Here is a 19,120-nt window from a genome sequence, read left to right as displayed (position 1 = left end):
ACGTTCCCAGTGTATTAAATCTTTTCCCCCCTATTTTCTCTATTTTTGTTATTATATACTGGCATACAGAACATTTATCACAAGGATAAGTTCATTTTATGTCCACATTCTCCAGCATTTTCTCTATAGGTCTTTTATATTTTGCATGCACTAGAAAATCCTTTAAATTTCTCCCCCTTTGGTAAGAAATTCCTAACTATTTGTGATAATGATTGAACATCCCTTCTAATTTGTTAACAGTATTCCTTAACCACTTCTGTCAATCTCTGAGAAAATAAGCTATATTTAGTAACAAAAAACATGTTCTCCTTTCCAGATGTCATTTCTACAGCTTCTTTTCTTTTTTTTATGTCCACCTACATTAACTCTTGCCCCTCCTTGTTTTTTATTAAATATTTTCTGTACGCTACCGTACACGTTATCCATCTCATAACCTCTTGAAATAAACATCACTGCCACCTTCGGAGCCTCTTCATATGCTTCTTTTATGTCACTATTCAATCTTTTAATCCTAAGCATTTCTCCATATGGTATAGATTCTATTGTATGCCTAGGGTGACAACTTGTAGCATTCAACATCAAATTTATTTGATTAAACTTTCTATATATATTAGTATGTATTTTTTTATTCTTATCACCTCTAAGTGTAATATCCAGAAAATGTATCATTGTACCACTCTGAATACCATCAAATTTAATACCAAATTTATTAACATTTAAATACTCTATAAACCCAGATAAAATTTATTTTCCCCCGCTGCAAATAAAAACCAAGTCATCTATAAATCGATAATATTTTATTACATATTTTCTAAAAAAATTCACTTCTGTAAATATGTGCATTCTCCATCAGCCCCATAAATAAACTGGCATTTGCTGGGGCAAATGCCACTCCCATTGCTGTACCTATATTCTGTTTATACAGGTTACCTTCAAATTCAAACATGTTATTTTTTAAGACAGAAATCCAGTAGTTCTTTGATATACTGAGTCTTGGGACTATCCCCTAAAAAATATTGTATGGCTTCTAAACCCAGAGTATGTGATATATTGGTATATAAACTCACTACATCTGCTGTTATGAAATACATATTCTCATCCCATATCACATCTTCAATTTTACTCAGAAAATCAAAAGAATCCTTAACATAGGATGTCAACTTCATTACTTCCTTCACTAAGATTTCATGCAACTGTTTTGGTCGTTATAGTACTGATTAAATTAACTTGCCATTTCCCAACAGGTGCAGATCTTTAATCAGCCACTAGTTTTATTATCCTAAAGAAACTGTTTTGCAACTACTGCATATATTCGAGTTCTCACATTGTTTTAATCTTTCTCAAAATGAAAAGTTCATTGCCCACAGCCTTTGCAAAAACTGTACATACATACATACACAGCAGTCAACCCAGCTACTTCACAGAGCAATATTCGCTTAGTCAGAACTACATCACATTACATATTGGTGTGCAGCCTTCTAAACCAATTATGACAATGAAATACAGAAAACTTAAATAACAAACAAGCAAGCCAAAAAATACAATGATTGACGGAATGAACACAGTGTAAAACATAACTAATCTTGAGAAGCATTCCTCAAAAAGCACATTGCCCATATCCCACGGTACTGCACACTTAAAAAAGTGTCAGTCATTTATGCCTCTGAACTGTCCAGATTTTAGCAGAATGTCCATACTGGATGTGCTCCTCATATAAATCTGCGGCTTTCTGGTATATCAGAAAATGGAAGTCATTAAATGATGACCGACATTTCAGTTTCAGACTTCATATCCCTCAGAAACTACAGCTAACACAAAACCTTTTATTCTGTCAAATTTCTAAGTTTAACAAAATTTTAAATTTGTCCCTATTTTTGGAACGTTCATAGTAAATACCGAGTCCTATTAAACAATTTGGAAAAAAAAGTTTTATAAGGGGGGGGGGGGGGGATAAAAAAAGTACACGATAAACATGCTGCAAGCCTTTAAGCTTAGGTTACGTGTTCCGCATTTTAAAGATGAAAGGTTGAGAACTATTCTGTTAACAAAAAACAAAACAAAAGTGAAAGATCTGGTCCTTATAATTCGCGAACAAAACTATTTAACCAACATAAACAAAAATGTCGTTTAATGTAAAAGTACATGGAAACACTAAATCTACTTTCGGCAGAAAACACATTATGACACATCGCATTAACTACAACTCCTGAAAACTAATAAGATATAACCACACCAGAGAAGAAACTGAATATTAGTTGAAAAGGGTTAAGTAGAACCCCTTTAAAATCATCACCTGTAAGCAAAATGTTTGGTTGCTTCATCATTTTCTATTAGACATGTGGAAAGCACTACTACTACACGGTGTTTTGTAAAGGATACAGCAACTACCCATCTCCACCAATGAGCATTTTTCATCTATTCAGGCATTGCCATAGTCAGCTTTTTGCGCGGCACTTTTGACATCACCAACATGCGTCTACATTTCACAAGGATCCCTACTTTTGAGTTAAAGAGTAGTCTAGTTATAGAATTGTCAATTACTTGAAAGTGTAATAGAAATACTGAGTCAAATCTGATGGGTGTCTAAAAGTAGTTGGTCTATGAAACAAACTTTATTGATGCTAATGATAATAGCTGCTGCTAACTGGGTAAGACATTGAGTGGATTGTATTTAGAAGTAAATTAACTGTTTGTTTTTCACTTTGTTTGTGGTTGAGTATTACACAGTGTTTATTGAAAGCTTAAATAAGAAGCATTATGACTAAGTCCAGTAGTAATGTGTTCAATACGTAGTTTATTGTAAATTTGGAATAGTTATTTGCCCAAATGTAGTTTATAGTTTCGATATTGAAAGTAGTTAGTTTAATTTAAATGAAAATATATATTTTTTTAATTATTGTACGCTGTAATTTTATTCTGAAGTTGAATGTAACTTATTTTATTCTTGCTGTTAGCAAATGGGATTAATTTAGTTTTGTGCTTGTGAAGAACAGTTATATGTTATTTCGAAGAGCTATTAAGGGATTACCTCCATGCTTGTTTTTTAAGGGAGGTATTGATGTAAATGTTTTGTGCGAGGAAAGAAGTGCAGGCTGAAGAGTGAATGTAACGTAAATTGAGGGTGTTAGAGTGCATCACGATTAGCGTTGTATTACTGGAAAGGCATCCTAGTTCTGTGCCATACCTCTCAGTCTCTTAGTACAAGAAGACTAGACCGAGCCTAATATAGTGGGGGTGCAAAGGCCCAAAATTAGGGACATGTTTTAAATTATGCTCTCATAAATTTAGAAGGATGCTGGTATTTGTATCAGCATTAATTGTGTGAAGGATATTGCTAGAAATATGTGGAATGGACCAAAAAAATCTGAGGTAAAAATCTGTACATTCTAAGAAAATCTGCACAATTGAGAGATTGTTTTCCTGAGACAGTGTTTTTTTAACAACATTTGGTATTACAGAAGGCAGCTAGTGGGATTTAGAGAGTTGAGTACTGTTCTAAAGGTGTATCAGTAGGTTAATTCATATTCCTTTGCAGTGTTGTAGGCTTCATGTCTTTTTTAGGAATTTACATGTAGCGTTTTTTCTTTACTTATATTGTACTGAGCTGTTGAAATGTTTCCTCTGCAATATCTTCCAGGATTCTGTCCTGTACTTTTTCTTTTTGGAAATGGTCTTCTAATAGATTCATCCTGTACACCCTGCCTTTAACCCAATTTGTTTAAATATACTGTGATCTGACTTTTTGTTTTGTACTCCTAATATGCATCCTTTTTGCTACAGTGTGTCATGGTGCCATATTTTCCTGACATTAAAGGTGAAGTTATCATTACTGTATTATGCATTTTAGACCCCCTTGGAAAATTGTGACATCTTTTATTTAAGCAGTTGTATGACACTCGGCTTGCAGTTGTCAGCATGTGTCTTTACTGTAATCCATTTGCCATTTTACTATTTTAAAAGAATATTTAAAAAAAAAAAGTTGCTCCAGTAAGAGTGTTATGAGACATCATTAATCCATACCGGGATAGAAAGGTATCCCCCATCTGACCGTTGAATTATGTATGGCTTTACATTTTAATACTTTTATTTTTTTAGTTAGTGTGGAATAGTGTTGAATACCTTTGCAAGCTTAAGAAAAGTGGTATGAACTGCCAACATCTTATTAAAATCTGCTGTTACACCATAGAATGCCACAATATTCAAAAGGAAAGATCTTCCCCTTATCAAACCCATAGTGGTCATTCCCCAACAGAAGTAGGTTGTCTCTGTCATATTGGCCATCATTTTAAGTAGGACACAAGTAACGACAATGGCTCTAAAATTGTTTGAGTGGTGCTTCCCTGTCTGGCTAAGGGTTTGCAGTGGTGCAACTCAGAACTCAGAAATGGTACCACCTCTTTATTGGTTATTCTATTTAGGTATAAAAAGTGGAAGATTTACTGAATATAACCAGATACACAGATGATTGCAAACTGAGTTAACATTGCTTTAGTATGCGACACTGAAATTCTCAGAGGTTTACATTGGATATGATTCCTATACAATAGTAACCGACTTGCTTTAATGTCAGTAAATTTAGCAACATGAGATATGGAAAAAAAGAGGATCTCTTGTATAACTGCAAAATAAATGGTGAAATAAAAATTAACTAGTGAGCAGAGTTGTAGCAAAATAAACACATTTTTTGTAAGCTGTAACAATAGACGCACCACAATCCAGAACTCAGAATTAAGCTGGTAAAAACGACCATACCATCTAGCTCTTTGTGAGTGAACGACAATAGAGAGATTTCCTTATAAGTCAGAAAATTATCCAAACCTTAAAAACTTTACACTGCTCTCCAGTAGAAGTTTATGCTTCAGAGAAAAATCACCATAACCAAATATGAAACTGCAGGTGACTGCATACTCAAATAGCATAGCTAGACTATGGAGCCACATCTGAATTGTCACTGAACTCATTTAAAACGCAATTAAAATGTTACCTCATATCAGTGGATCTGCTTCTGTTTACCTATAGGATATATGCCACTTTAATTTTCAGCTTGCTGTATATTCAAACTGTTTCTCCTCACTCAGAATCCTTTGCTCTACAACCAGTGTTTGTCAGTACCTGAATAGGTTTACTAGTATAGCCCAGCTATCAAATAAGCAGGGAAGCTGTTACACATTGCCTGTATGTTTGGTTTGTGCTCCTACCCCCCCCCCCCAAATATCTGTATTTTCTTAGTCTCGTATCTACATTTGTTATTTTTGTGACTGCCAAGAGAAATGTCTTATAGGTTCATAGGTTAGTACTAGGCTGACTGCCCTTGCGAGCCATTTTAAGCCTAGCCAATTATCCCCTGTGAGATTCAAACCCTATCAATTGTGTTTGTAAGGCAAACACCTTAACCATTAGGCCACCCTCCCAAATCATGTAGTTCGTGCTTAATTTGTAGTTCCCTCATGTGCCCTAGTCTTACAGGGAGTGGTCTCTGTGTAGTTTTCAATGATTGATATATATATGTGTGTGTATGTATGTATATGTAATTAATATATATATATGTGTGTGTATGTATGTGTGTGTGTGTGTGTATAATATATATATATATATATGTGTGTGTATATATAATATATATAATATATAGTGTATGTGTGTGTGTATGTATGTGTATATATATATATATATATATATATATATATATATATATATATATATATATATATATATGTGTGTATATGTGTGTGTATATATGTGTATATATATATATATATATATATATATATATATATATATATATATATAGAGAGAGAGAGAGAGACGAGAAACAACTATATAAAATACCAACCTGCCAGACAGTATATGCATGTAACATAAAAGTTGGAACTAGACATTTTAACAAAAAACAGTTATACATAAAAGGTGGTAATAATCACTATATAAGAAAATTATGCTTTCTGTAATGACTTTCAATCTGAATGGTCTTACAGTAAGAGTAGTTAAGTATATTAAAAAATGTAGTGTGCATATAGCTGTGCTACAGGAGGCACACCTGGAAAGAACTGAACATGGGAATTTGATAAAGATTTTCAGGATAGTTTATTTAGTAGAATATCTGGGGCAAAGGAAAAGAGGAGTACTTAAATTAATTGCAAGAGGAGCTCCAATAGTGATAGAAGAGGGGGAAAAAGATGATGGAAGATTTATATTATTAAGGGAGAAATCAACTTTCAGTAAGGAATATTACTTGTAGGTGGAGACTGGAATTTGGTTTGCAAAAGTGACTGTGTCTGGGGGGCCTAGAAGGGAAACTGAAACAAAGGAGGGCAGATTTTTGAAGTACTTTATGAAGATGTTTGGCATGGAAGATGTGCATTCAGTACTAGGAGTTTGGAGTGAATTTACATAATTATTCTCCAAGATACAAAAACTGGGCTATGTTAGATAGCATTTATATCTCACGTGAACATGTGCATTTAATTGAAGGTGTAAAAATGCACCCAGCAACTATTTTAGATCGTGTGCCAATAATAACTAAAATAAAAATGCAAGGTACTGAAATAAAACTGAGACACTGGCGCTTTCCTACCTGTCAGTTGAACAGAGAAGAATTTAAGGAATGGGTTTTGGAATTAATTTAGGAGCTACTAGAGAAGATAGACATTTTTTTCTGAAAATATAGCTAGGGAGTGGGATACAATTAAAGTATGTTTAAAACTAGGGTGAAAATAAAGGAAAGGGAGATATGGTCAAGAAGTAACAAGAAATATGTAGCTGGACTGACAAATGTTAAAGTATTGCAAAATAGGGGGAATCTGTCAGAACAAAAAAAGGAACAACTGCAGAATGCTAAACAGAAAATAAGAGATTACCTTGATAATATGCACAAGTGTAGAAAGATTGTTGTTAAGCAACTGTTTTTAATAATAATTGTAGAGCACAACACCTTTTAGCACAACAACTCGGGCAACAGAAAGTGGAAAGGGCTGTCACTAAGCTTAGGGAGCCTGTAACAAGAAAAATAATGAGATCTTGTAGAAGTATTAGAAATATTTCAGAAATTTTATGAAAGATTGTGTGAAGCAGAACAGTATGGAAATCAAGAAAAGGTATAAATGGAAATGTTTATGGAAGAATTAAATATGCCAAGGTTTGTGGTAGAGTAGACACAATTACTAACAGGATACGAAGAGATGAGATAAAAATGGATGTGTATAACCAATCTATAGGAAAGTCCTCAGGAATAGATTAGATTCCTGTGGAAGTTTGGAAGGTAGGAGGGGAAAAAATTGATAAAAGATCTGGAAGGTTTTGTTTAACACTATTTTAAGAGGAGAAGAAATATAAGCATCCCGGAAGAAAGTGGTGGTAACAGTAATAACTAAAGAGGGTAAAGATCCATCAGATCCAGCTTTCATACAGGCCCATTTCAATACTTAAGCATGATTATAAAATGTTTGTCTATAAATGGCTAAAAGATTGGCAAAAGTGATACTAAAATGTATAGATATGTATCTGTGTGGTTTTGTGCAGGGGAGGCAAACATTTGACAATATTAATAGAACAATGATGATCCAGAGGGAAGCAGAATGTAGTAAAATATCACTGTTATTGGTAGGTCTTTTTATAGAGAAAGCATTTGACAGAGTAGACTGGGACTTAATGAGAAGGGCAATGGAAGCATTTGCTTTCCTGATAACAATTATAAGGTTGATTAGGAGTATATTTGAGGGATCAGAGGCAAAAATAAAGTGGGTAGGTTCCTGTCTGATAACTTCTGATTGAGTAGAGGAACCAGGCAGCCTTATCCACTTTCCCATTTGTTGTTTGCATTATGTTTAGAACAACTGGCAAAGAAAATAAGGGACTCAGAAGTTCAAGAATATAACGGGTATGGTAGTCAGGAAAAGCTGGCTCTGTTTGCAGATGATATTATTTTATACATGGCAAAACCAGAAAGGGACATTACAGTGTTTCTGGAATATTTTAAAACTGTTTCAGATCTTCTCGGGATACAAAATTAATGAAAGTAAAACAAAGGCAGTAGTGGTAAATTATGTACCCACACGCAAATTGGTCCAATGTCTTCTTTCGGCTACTCCCGTTAGGGGTCGCCACAGCAGATCAACTGTTTCCATTTCTGCCTGTCCTCTGCATCTTGCTGTGTCACACCAACCATCTGCATGTCCTCTCTCACCACATCCATAAACCTTATCTTAGGCCTCCCTCTTTTCCTGTTACCTGGCAGCTTCATCCTTGGCATCTTTTTCCCAATATAATCTGCATCCCTCCTCAGCACATGTCCAAACCAACGTAATTTTGCCTCTCTGGCTTTGTCTCCAAACCTTCCAACTTGGGCTGACCCTCTAATATACTTATTCCTAATCCTGTCCATCCTCGTCACACCCAGTGCAAATCTTCACATCTTCAACTCTGCCACGTCAAGCTCTGACTCCTGACTTTTTGTCAATGCCACTGTCTCAAACCCATATAACATAGCTAGTCTCACTACCCTCTTGTAGACCTTCCCTTTCACTCTTACTGGTACTCGTCTGTCACAAATCACTCCTGACACTCTTCTCCACCCATTCCATCCTGCCTGTGCTCTCTTCTTCACCTCTCTTCCACATTCACCATTACTCTGAACTGTTGATCCCAAGTACTTAAACTCATCCACCTTCACGACCTCTACTCCCTTCATCCTCACCATTCCTCTATCCTCCCTCTCATTCAAACACATATATTCTGTCTTAGTCCTGCTGACCTTCATTCCTCTTCTCTCTAGAGCATATCTCCACCTCTCCAGGGTCTCCTCCACCTGTTCTCTACTCTCACTGCAGATCACAATGTCATCTGCAAATATCATAGTCCATGTGGACTCATGTCTGATCTCGTCTGTCAACCTGTCCATCACCATTGCAAATAAGAAGGGGCTCAGTGCTGATCCTTGAAATTGGTCCAACAATATCTGTATTTATGGGGACATGACAAAATGACATAACTAGGTGTATGGATTACAAATGACTCTGTTGTGGCAGCTAAAGATATGTGGGAAGAGACTAAACAGATTATAATACAAAAATTGAGAAGCTAGAAGCTTTGTGATATGGATACTAAGATACTAGCAATTAAAATGTTTTTAGTCCCTTTAGTCCTATACACAGATCAGGGCGGCTGCGGTGGTGCAGTGGTTAGCGTTGCTGCCTCACAACAAGAAGTTGTCCGGTTCGATTCTTGGCTAGGGCCCTTCTCTGCGGAGTCTGCATGTCCCCCCGGTGGTCACATGGGTTTCCTCCGGGTGCTCTGGTTTCGTCCCACATTCCAAAGACATGCTCTAGGTGGATTGGATACTCTAAATTGGCCCTAGGCATGAGTGTACGCCTTCCATGCAAGGTTGGGTGCCAGGCTGGCAACTTGACACTGTAAAAACTTCACTGCCACTCATGAGCAGACAGGTGATCCTCTGTGGCGACCCCTAACCGGGGAAAAAGCCGAAAGAAGAAGTCCTATACACAGGTCAAGCATATTTGTATTAACCAGAGGAGAAGCTGTGGATAGAAATTAAAAAAGAGTTGAAGGTTTTTTTCTGGGAAGGGAAGACTAGGGTCATGTGGGATAAGCTGAGTCATCCAATAGTACAAGGTGGACTAGGATTACCCAATTTGAAGGGATATTTTAGCGTTGTCGCCTCACAGTAAGACGCTGTCCGGTTCGATTCTCAGAGCGTCTTCTGTGTGGAGACGTGCATGAATGGGTGTACCTTCTTTGAAGGTTGTGCATCAGGGCTGGTAGCTCGGCACGTAAAAATAAACTACCAATCATTAGCGGACCGGAGTTCCGCTGTGGCGACCCCTAATCGGGAAAAGCCGAAAGAAACAAACAGTTTAGGCTGTTATACATCGCACAAGCAGAAAACTACAATTTAAAGTGAAAGGAATGATGATGATACAGGGAGGAAGCTCAAGAAATAAGGAGAGATTGGGATTTTGAATGCAGACACTTAATAACCACAAAAATTATACAGAGTATTGTATTCATAAAATAATCGGGGCTTTTCTAAGAACTAAACCAGCATGAGAATGGAGAAAAGAGATTCTTCCAATATGGATGATGGTGGTTATTGATACAGATAATAGGCAAGATGGGGCTGGAATTTATTGGAGAAACTGGCAAAGGAACCAAGGTAATGGAAGCAAATAACTAGAAAGGGAAAGGGTAATAGAATGTGAAGAGGCCAAGGTTTTTATTTGAACTGCAGGTTAGAGATTGCCTTCCCTATCAAGGATCATTATGAGTATAGGCAAAGCGAAAGAAATAAGGGGGCTCTTAAATGAAAGACCAGCACTGGTAGAGTTTTAATAGAATTTAGCACATAAGCTGCTGTTAAAAAAGGAATAGTTAGTAGAGCATATAAAATATTGTATGATAACTATAAGAATCGATCAGAGGAGCTTAGAAAGGATTGGAAGAGAGACTGGATAAGCATTTCCCAAAGAGGCAATGGGGAGGATATATGTGTATCTCCCAAATATGCAACAAAGTCTGTAAGATTCAGGATCTTTGCCTGGAAGTGTTTACATAGGTATTTTTATACCCCAAGTAGAATCCAAACAATTTTTCCACAGGTGGATAGCAAATGTGGGAGGAGTAATGTGCAGGAAAGAGGTGGCTGGGAACATATTTTTTGGGAGTGTAGTGAGCTGGCAGACATTAGGGATTCCCTGCAGACTGCTGTATTGGTGATGCTGGGTGAGCGGATTGGATTGAGTGTTTTTTGAGCTATGATACAGAATCGGAATTGTGTAGACATAGTAAAGCCTTACTTTATTAATTATTTAATTATGGTGGCTGCCAAAAAAATAATTACTAGAAAATGGAAATCCTTGTCTAGACCAACTTTTATTAGAAGTAGTAAATATAGTAACGGAGGTAAAACAACTGGAAGTGAGATCTTTAGAAAAGGGAAGGAGCAAACGACATAGGAAAAAAATGGAAATTGTGGGAACAATATACACAGGGGAGGAACGAGGTTTAAGAGGCTGGATTTGAATGAACCATAGCGTGCTTAACTGACAATGATTGGATAGATTAGAAGTGATGCATATTGTTTGCAACTACAGTTGTTTCAATGGTGTCTGTGATGTATAATGGTTGCAACTAAAGTGGTGTCAGTTTTTCACTTGTATAAATGTAAGATTGCCTATGGCATACTGAGTAATACAACAAAGATGTTTATTGGGAAAACATTGTTCTGTCACATTTTGATGATGGATGTATTTCATGCTGTGACTTTTTATCATCTGTCATTTATACTAACTAGGAGCAATGCTACTACTCATGATACTTGGTGCAGTTTTGTACTTTTGGGAATGTAATAGTTTTAAATAGCAGCTGTAGTACAGGCTTGAAAATTTACTCGGTGTTGATAATGGAAGCATCGGATATCTTTGCCTTAATGCATATTTTTTTTGTTTGTTAAATGTGTAAATTTCAGTCTACTGTGCTGCCATTGAGAGTATTCACTCAAATCTTGTATGAGAGAGTCTGTTGAAAGAATGAGACAATCCGTTAATACAAATACAAGAAAAATGTATATTTAGCTAAATCTCAAGTTTTTAAAAAAAAAAAAAAGGACAAATTCTATCTGGTTCTGATTAAGGCACTAAATAAAAATGTCAACAAATATTAGCCTGAAAATGGTCGTAGCATAGAAAATGTTGCATTTACATTCTTATTCACTTACTCCACAAGGCCTACATAGATTGGCTAAACATCTAAACTTAAATCGAGGGCTAGCCACTTGGAGGTGTAAACGTTGTCTCTAGGTGATTTGGTCACATTGACAAGTGTTGATTGTGATGCCCTAGCCCATGTAAAAATGGGTAAATGGAGCTAATGGTGTTTGTATACAATAATAATAATATTAATAGTAATATAAACATGGTTAATGTTATAGAAGATATCTCATTTGATGTAAGAAACACTTGTGGTAGTATCAATAATGAAGAGATCTTTAACTCGGTGTAAGGTTCTTGACCTTTATTAGTGGGCACATTACTGGAAACTTGGTCAAAGTAGCAGTCTCTTTAAAATGTGCACATAAACTTTGGAGATAGCTAGTCATTACAAAAGGCACTAATTGTTAGAGATGATTCCTGAGCTTCATTAATTATTCCAACCCAAAGTTATTTTAGTACTTTATACAAATAACTTTTGTCTTCCTGGAGATATATATTGACTACATCTATTTTTTTAATGAGTAAAGTCTTTTGAACCGTAATTCTTGTATACCTCTAGTCCTAGTAAATGTTTTTGTATGAAGTCCTTTTGTGAGTTATAGCTGGTTTAGAACTGTAGTTTAATTTTTTCTGATTAATAAATCTTAATTTGAATTATTATAAATAAGTAAACACAAGATAAATCAAGTTGTATACCTTTTAGTTCATTGTATAATTATAGTGTCTGACACTAAATAGTTTAGATATTGAAAAGGTTGGCAGTGTAATTTCAAAGTATGTTTGTTTTTTTTTTTTTTTTTGTTTTTTTATGTTGGTTATTACATTTACACCATAAGCAAAATAAGATCAATAAAAGTCTGTTTTCTTTGTAGAGTTACAGAAACAGACCCTAAATAAGTTTGTCTCTAATATATGTTTTGGTATCGTGCCTTTAACAGTGTTATATAAAATAATAATATAAAGGCCTTTGAAGATGAGAACAGTCTTTTGAATTTAATTTCCAAGACATAATTAGTAGTAAATTGTTTAAAAAAGTTTTGTAACCTTTTTCAGATTTGACCTTGATTTTTGAGAATACTTTAAATCGCAAGTTTAGTAATACCAAAATTAAATTACTACAACAAAAGTGTGCTCTTTTAAAATAATGAAATTAAGTATTTTGTAGGAAGGGTTGCTTCTTCCAATTTAAATGCAGAACAAAATATCGCAGTAGCTTTTATTCTTCATAATGGCAACTTCCAAGTTATGACTTTTAATTGATCCAAATTATTTTTGCCATTTGAAGATGAATTAAACCCTGAAAATTTTGCTTCTCAGACTTCTGTCTGAAATAGTCAAGTTCTCTGTTTCTAACTAATGTATTGGTCAAAATGTTTTTCTTTTGTCTCTGCATAGTCATAGAATTGCCATAATGGTTCATATTCGGTCATGGGAAAAATGGGTATTTGGTTTTCTCAGCAATGAAAAGCCTATGTTATGGCTTCCATTTTCAAGTTTCTTTTTTATTGGTTGGGAGTGACCTATGAGGCCAGATGGAATGAATTTCATATAGCATTACATAGACACAAAAACACTGTAACTAAACGGAAAAACAAAACACGAAACCTTTGGGATAACAAAAGCACACCATTTGTTTGAAAAGTACCGAGTGCTTTCATCCTTTAGTTAAATACTAGACTTCTTCAGAGTACAACGTTCTAAAATGTTACACGCAATTAAATGCACTCCACCAACCAATGACTTGCCAACCATAACCAATTCTAATACATTATAATGTCATGCATAAAACATGAACATTAAATACCTATACAACATACTTAACTAACTCTTTCTAATACAGGCTGTCCCGGGTCTTGATGACTTTTCATCGTTAAATAGTGTCTTGAAACTCAGAGCAGTCTGCATTTGAAACGGGTAAGTATGTTGTATAGGTATCTAATGTTTATTGTATACTGTTTTAAATTTACATAAAGGTGTGTTTTTTATGCATGACATCATAATTTATTATAGTTGGGTTTGTTTGTTTCTTTCGGCTTTTCCCGGTTAGGGGTCGCCACAGCGGAACTCCTGTCTGCTAATGATTGGTAGTGGATTTTTACGTACCGGGTTACCAGCCCTGGTGCACAACCTTCAATAAAGGCACGCCCCATTCACGTATGCATCCACACAGAAGACGGTCTAGCTGAGAATCGAACGGGACAACGTCTTGCTATGAGGCGACAACTCTACCGCAGCATCACCACCGCAGTACAATTCATTATAATTGGGTATGGTTGACAAATTGTCATTGGTTGGTGTGGTGTATTTAAGTCCGTGTAACGTTTTAGAAAGTTGTACTGTGAAGAAGTCTAGTGCTTAACTAAAGGACGAAAGCGCTTGGTACTTTTTGAACAAACTGCTTGCTTGTGTTATCCCAAAGGTCTCTGTTTTTGTTTTAGCATTACATACAAACAATACATTGAAATTTTCAGATCAATTATTGGGTGTAATCTTAAGATTTAATAATCTGTTATCTTCAGTATTCACTACCTTAACTCAAAAGTCTAGATGTTTAAATGTTATTGTACTCCAAAACTGGTAACTTTATAAGTCTGTCAGTGTAAAAAAAAAATAGCCAGATTTGTAGGTTTTCATTACACTGATCCTGGGAACTATCGCCCTATTAGGCTGATGAGCCTGGTCTGCAAGTCCATGGAATGTATCGTCATGGAACTCATAAACAAAGACATTGGTAACCTACAAACTCTGGATCCCACCCAGTTCGAGTTTGTGAAAGGCAGATCATACCTTCTGAACCTGATCGACCTCTTTGAGGCAGTCACCAAAGCCGTAGACGAGGGCAAGGTGGTTCGCACAGCCAGTCACCAAAGCCGTAGACGAGGGCAAGGTGGTTCGCACAGCCTATCTTGACCTTGCCAACGTTTTCAACACCATCCCTCATTCTGAAATTATAGCTAAACTCTCTAAACTAAGTATAAATCCCTATGTCACAAGATGGGTTGCCAATTGGCTCACTGACAAGAACCCACACTGTAAAAGTTGCAGACTCCAAAACTGACTTCAGTCCAGTGACAACTGGAGTACCACAGGGTTCAGTCCTGGGACCTCTCCTGTTTGGTATCTACTTCTCTAGAGTACAATCTACTTCTCTAGAGTACATGCTAACACAGAAGGCCTCTGGCTAACTAAGTTCGCAGATGACTGCAAACTAGGAGCCGTAGTAGAGTCCCCAAATGATGTGGACATCCTACAGAAGGGCCCCACTGAGACAGATGCCTGGTGTCCGAGACATGGCCTCAATCTCAATGCCAAAAAGTGCATTGTCATCCCCTTTGGTAAAAACTCTGTACCCATGAACTACCACATAAATGGCAGTCTACTTAACGCCGAATGTGTGCAAGAGACTTTGGGACCCAGGTGGACAGTAGTCTCTCCTTTGATAATCGCATTGCCACGGTAGTCAGGAAATCCTATGTGGCACACCTCCTCACAAAAGGGTTCTCATCCAGGAAAAAAAGAGGTCATTGTTCCCCTCTACTCGACACTCATTAGACCCATTATAGAGTACAACATCCCTTTTGGAATGTACCGCACAAGACATCTGCAGTAGCTGAAAAAGCCACAGAAGTACCTCACAAAGAGGATTACTGGCCTCAAACAGATACCCTACACTGACACTCTCAAAAAACCCCAGCTTTACTCTGTAGCATATCACCTACTCCAAGGAGATCTCTGCCTAACATATAAAGCTATGTTAAACCCAGAGCTGTTTGGACATGCTACACCTAAAGAAATCCCAATCCCTCCGAGCTACACTCTCTAGGGACCCAAATCTTGTCACCACAATAAACAGGACATGCTGGAGAGATAGATTCCTGTCCCAGAGACTTCCTATACTCTGGAACAAGCTACCCATCTATGTCAAGCAAAGCTCCTCATTAGCACTCTTCAAGAAAAATCTTGAGTGGATGGGAAAGAGGAAATACACCCTGGGGATCACTTCTGTGGCTTTGTTTGACAGGGTCAAGGCAATTCTTTCTTGGGTGGCATAAGCCAGGGAACCTTGTTGACTAGGCTTACTTAGGCCCTTGGGTCGATAGCCTAGTACCTACCTATGAACCTATACTATCATAATTTTAAGTTGAGATGACTTTTTTTTTTTCTTTGTTTTAAATTTATCTGCATTATGCACAATTTAGACTTTAACTCTGAACCAGCAACCATTTTTGAATGTTAAGGAATTGTTTTACTTGAAAATTACACATACTCCCAGTACACATTTTAAAATGCATGATGATAAAATATTTCATTTAATATACTTTGTATAAGGTCTTGCTGTTGAATAAAAACTGTTGTTCAGAACTCTTATTGTGACTGTATAATTAAATGTTCTTTTCCTATTTTTTTGATAAAGACAAGTCTTTTTTAACTTTGAAGTGTACAGGCAAAACAACCTCATCCATAGTTTGGAATGAATTTATTTGGAATTTTTATTTACACTTGTACTCCTTTTATAGAACTGAAAGCATTTTCATTCGATGATTGCAACTTATTTTATTTTTATAAAGCAATTTTACTTGGCTTTTCAGTCTGTGCTCAGTCTTCCTGATCAGTTGGTTTCAAATACATTGCTTTTATTTAGCATTCCAATTCCTTTGTGTATCAGGTACCACTTCTGTGGACTTGCAAGGAAAATAATAAATAGTAGTAGGAAGTTGGAAAACAAATACCTCTCCTGCACTTGAGTTTATCAAAGTAACCGCTATTGCATAGTAGCTTTAAAAGGTGCATAATGAAAGTTATTGTAGACCTCTGATGTTGGGGGTTTACATAAGAAGGTAGATGTTCACAGAAGAAGACCTTTGGTGCCTGAAGTGATGTCGGGTCTTAGAAATGTCACTCTGCAGCTGTTTGTCTTCTTCCCTCCACAGTTTTTTTCCATCTGTCACATTTAAATCTCATTATAAAACTGCTCTTCACCATTTCCTCAGCAGTGCATTCAGTGCATCCTCGTACTTTACATGGAGCAATGTTTCCCATTTCACATCCAGTCTTTTCTCATTACTTCCACACCACTTGAATTCTTTCTGATGTGATATTGCATTTGTACGTCATTACTTTTCCTTTAGTTGTTTGGTTTGTACATTGTCTACCATTAAATTATAGGTTGCTATACAAAGACTGTTTAGATCACCTAGTTTGCCCATTTCCTTTCATTTTTCCATCCACTTATTTTGTCTTGTGCATTCTTAAATTCTGTTTTTGATATTTTTCAGTACACAACCTTTTTTTTCTTTCATCTTTAAACCTTTCGTATAAAATTTACACCCTTGCACTTCAATATTATGTTTTTAACTTCTGCAGCTGAGGTTTTTCCTTTCAATTCTTACAGTAATAGCCACACTAAACTAAAGAGAGAGTGCATCAGTCAGTACCTGTCATTAAATTAAACAATTTTGTTTTTAAATCTGATTCGGACATAATTCATGTGCATATCTTTACTCGAGGGTACATTCACTAAATCACCTGATCAATTATTAACAGCACGTACAGTTTAGAACATTGGTTCCCACCCAGGGGACAGTGACTTAGTAAACAAAAGATAAAATCAGTTTCTTTTCACACTGTTATTGCCTCTGCATACTTGCTGCATGAATAATCACCGACTGTAAACAGTCTTGATATTCCAGCATAAGAGAGTCACCTGAAGTCTCGGTCAAGCTATGTCCTATATCAGCCTGAGGAATTACTTTTTTAGATTGATCTGGATAATGGCTGATTGTAGACTGGGAAGAATTTGTGCTTTCTTCTAAAAAGTGAATGTAGGTGCTGTGTAGCGCTGGTATGTGGAATGTGGTGCATTCACCATTTGCAGAGTTTGAATGCTCCGCTTCCTGGCCATTGCTGGAGCTTGTTCAGGAAAAGGGGTTGCTATGCATTTGTGCAAAGTCTTGTACAAACAACGGTTCTGTATTGGTGTTTCTGAAAGGCTGGGAACGAGACCTAAATTTGATATTGTTTAAATGCTTTACATTGTTACTGTAACTGTTAAAATTTAATCGTCTTAACTGAATTAGTTGTCACCTGTAGATGAACTACATTCAGCCATAACCCAACCTTTTCCAGGTACAGTAAAGCAATTGCAGATTGTTATGCTCAACAACTTCTATACTTCTCCACCCCGACCAACCAAACAATACATTTGTTTTAAAATTCTAAAGAACAGTATGCTTCAGAACAGACATTCCGTTTTGAAACCAATCCATTCATAGATACAACCCCCCCCCCCACACACACACACACACATCTTTCATTACCACCAACCTAACATCCATGAAGAAAGGAATTGGGGAGGTTAAAGGTATATGAGCATTCCTATCAAGCTGTAAAAGTTCATTTGTAAGTACTTAGGCAATTGGTCTGCATACCATTACAAGCCTTGTCAACAATCTATTTCAAAAGTTCCCTCCAGCCTCAAAGAGGGCAGTACAAGATAAACCAGGAGAGAATTTGAGACTACTTTTCCAATTATGTAGGTCCCATCTACTTGAGTCGATGGTAGCTCAGGTGGATATGAGAGATCCCATGGCACCTATTGAAAAGAGTTGAAAATTTTCCTGACACTGTCTGAGATGGCCATTTCTTGGAATATTCCTTTTTCTCAGAGTTATGGTGATGTCAGGTGTAGTATATGTGAGTTCTGAGGGTGGGGGTGGGTGGGGGTAAAGATGTTTTGATTAGAAGATCTATATTTGATATTCGCTCTTCTCCTGAATTTTTGGTCCCCCCAGGATGTCGGCACTCTGTGTTACAAGTGGTAGCATATCAATATGGAGCTGACCACTGGCCTAATTCAGTTACTGTCTCCAGCAAAGTAAACCATTGCTAGCAACATTGGTTAGTTTTTCTGGCAAGTCTTCTGGCCTGTTTGGAGTGTATAGAGGAGAGAAAAATTAGGTGATAAGTTGGTTTTATAAGAAACTAATTTAAGTAAAATTTTATTAAGATGGTCATTGCTTTTGCATATTGAGTATATGTAGTGGTAAAACAAATGTTGGCAGTACCATGTGGTGTTACAAATGTGTCTGTCAAACTGTCCCACAACCACATAAAACATTTACTTTTCTGTTGGTCTTTTTATCATTGCATTATTTAGTATGAAGTGGTACTGTGTAGTTGCTGTGAGAATGCCTTAACCATACATCAATTTTGGTAAAGGATCCTTTGCACAGAAAGGGTCGGGAGCCTCTAGTTTAGAACCTGAGTATTGACTACCTGTTTTCAGGATTTTAAATGCAATATAAACACTTAAACATGAAAACCTTTTTTTTTTTTTTTTTTATAAATCTACAGTAGACCCCCCCTCTTATCTGGTCTCACTGGTACCAGACCTTAGACTG

At 36.4% G+C, this 19,120-nt stretch overlaps 2 protein-coding genes across 4 annotated transcripts in view; one reads left to right on the top strand and one right to left on the bottom strand.

The window, feature by feature from the left end:
- Positions 1–2,427, bottom strand: part of AK6 (adenylate kinase 6) — a 140,992-nt gene extending 138,565 nt beyond the window's left edge. For 2 of the 3 annotated variants that reach the window (XM_044063884.1, XM_044063886.1), the window contains exon 1: positions 2,294–2,427. In XM_044063884.1, the coding sequence (XP_043919819.1) occupies positions 2,294–2,324 (31 nt within the window). In that variant the 5' untranslated portion in view covers positions 2,325–2,427. The remainder of the gene's footprint in view (positions 1–2,293) is intronic. The other variant, XM_044063885.1, reaches the window with a different exon arrangement.
- Positions 2,428–2,496: 69 nt separating this feature from the next.
- Positions 2,497–19,120, top strand: part of RAD17 (RAD17 checkpoint clamp loader component) — a 1,292,309-nt gene continuing 1,275,685 nt past the window's right edge. The window contains exon 1 of the mRNA XM_044063883.1: positions 2,497–2,648. The gene's annotated coding sequence lies outside the window, so the exon portion shown is untranslated. The remainder of the gene's footprint in view (positions 2,649–19,120) is intronic.

The sequence above is a fragment of the Protopterus annectens genome, chromosome 2.part2 (genome assembly GCF_019279795.1).
Source record: "Protopterus annectens isolate FY-2018-M chromosome 2.part2, PAN1.0, whole genome shotgun sequence".
Classification (NCBI taxonomy): domain Eukaryota; kingdom Metazoa; phylum Chordata; order Ceratodontiformes; family Protopteridae; genus Protopterus; species Protopterus annectens.
This window is presented reverse-complemented; position numbering and strand designations above follow the sequence as displayed.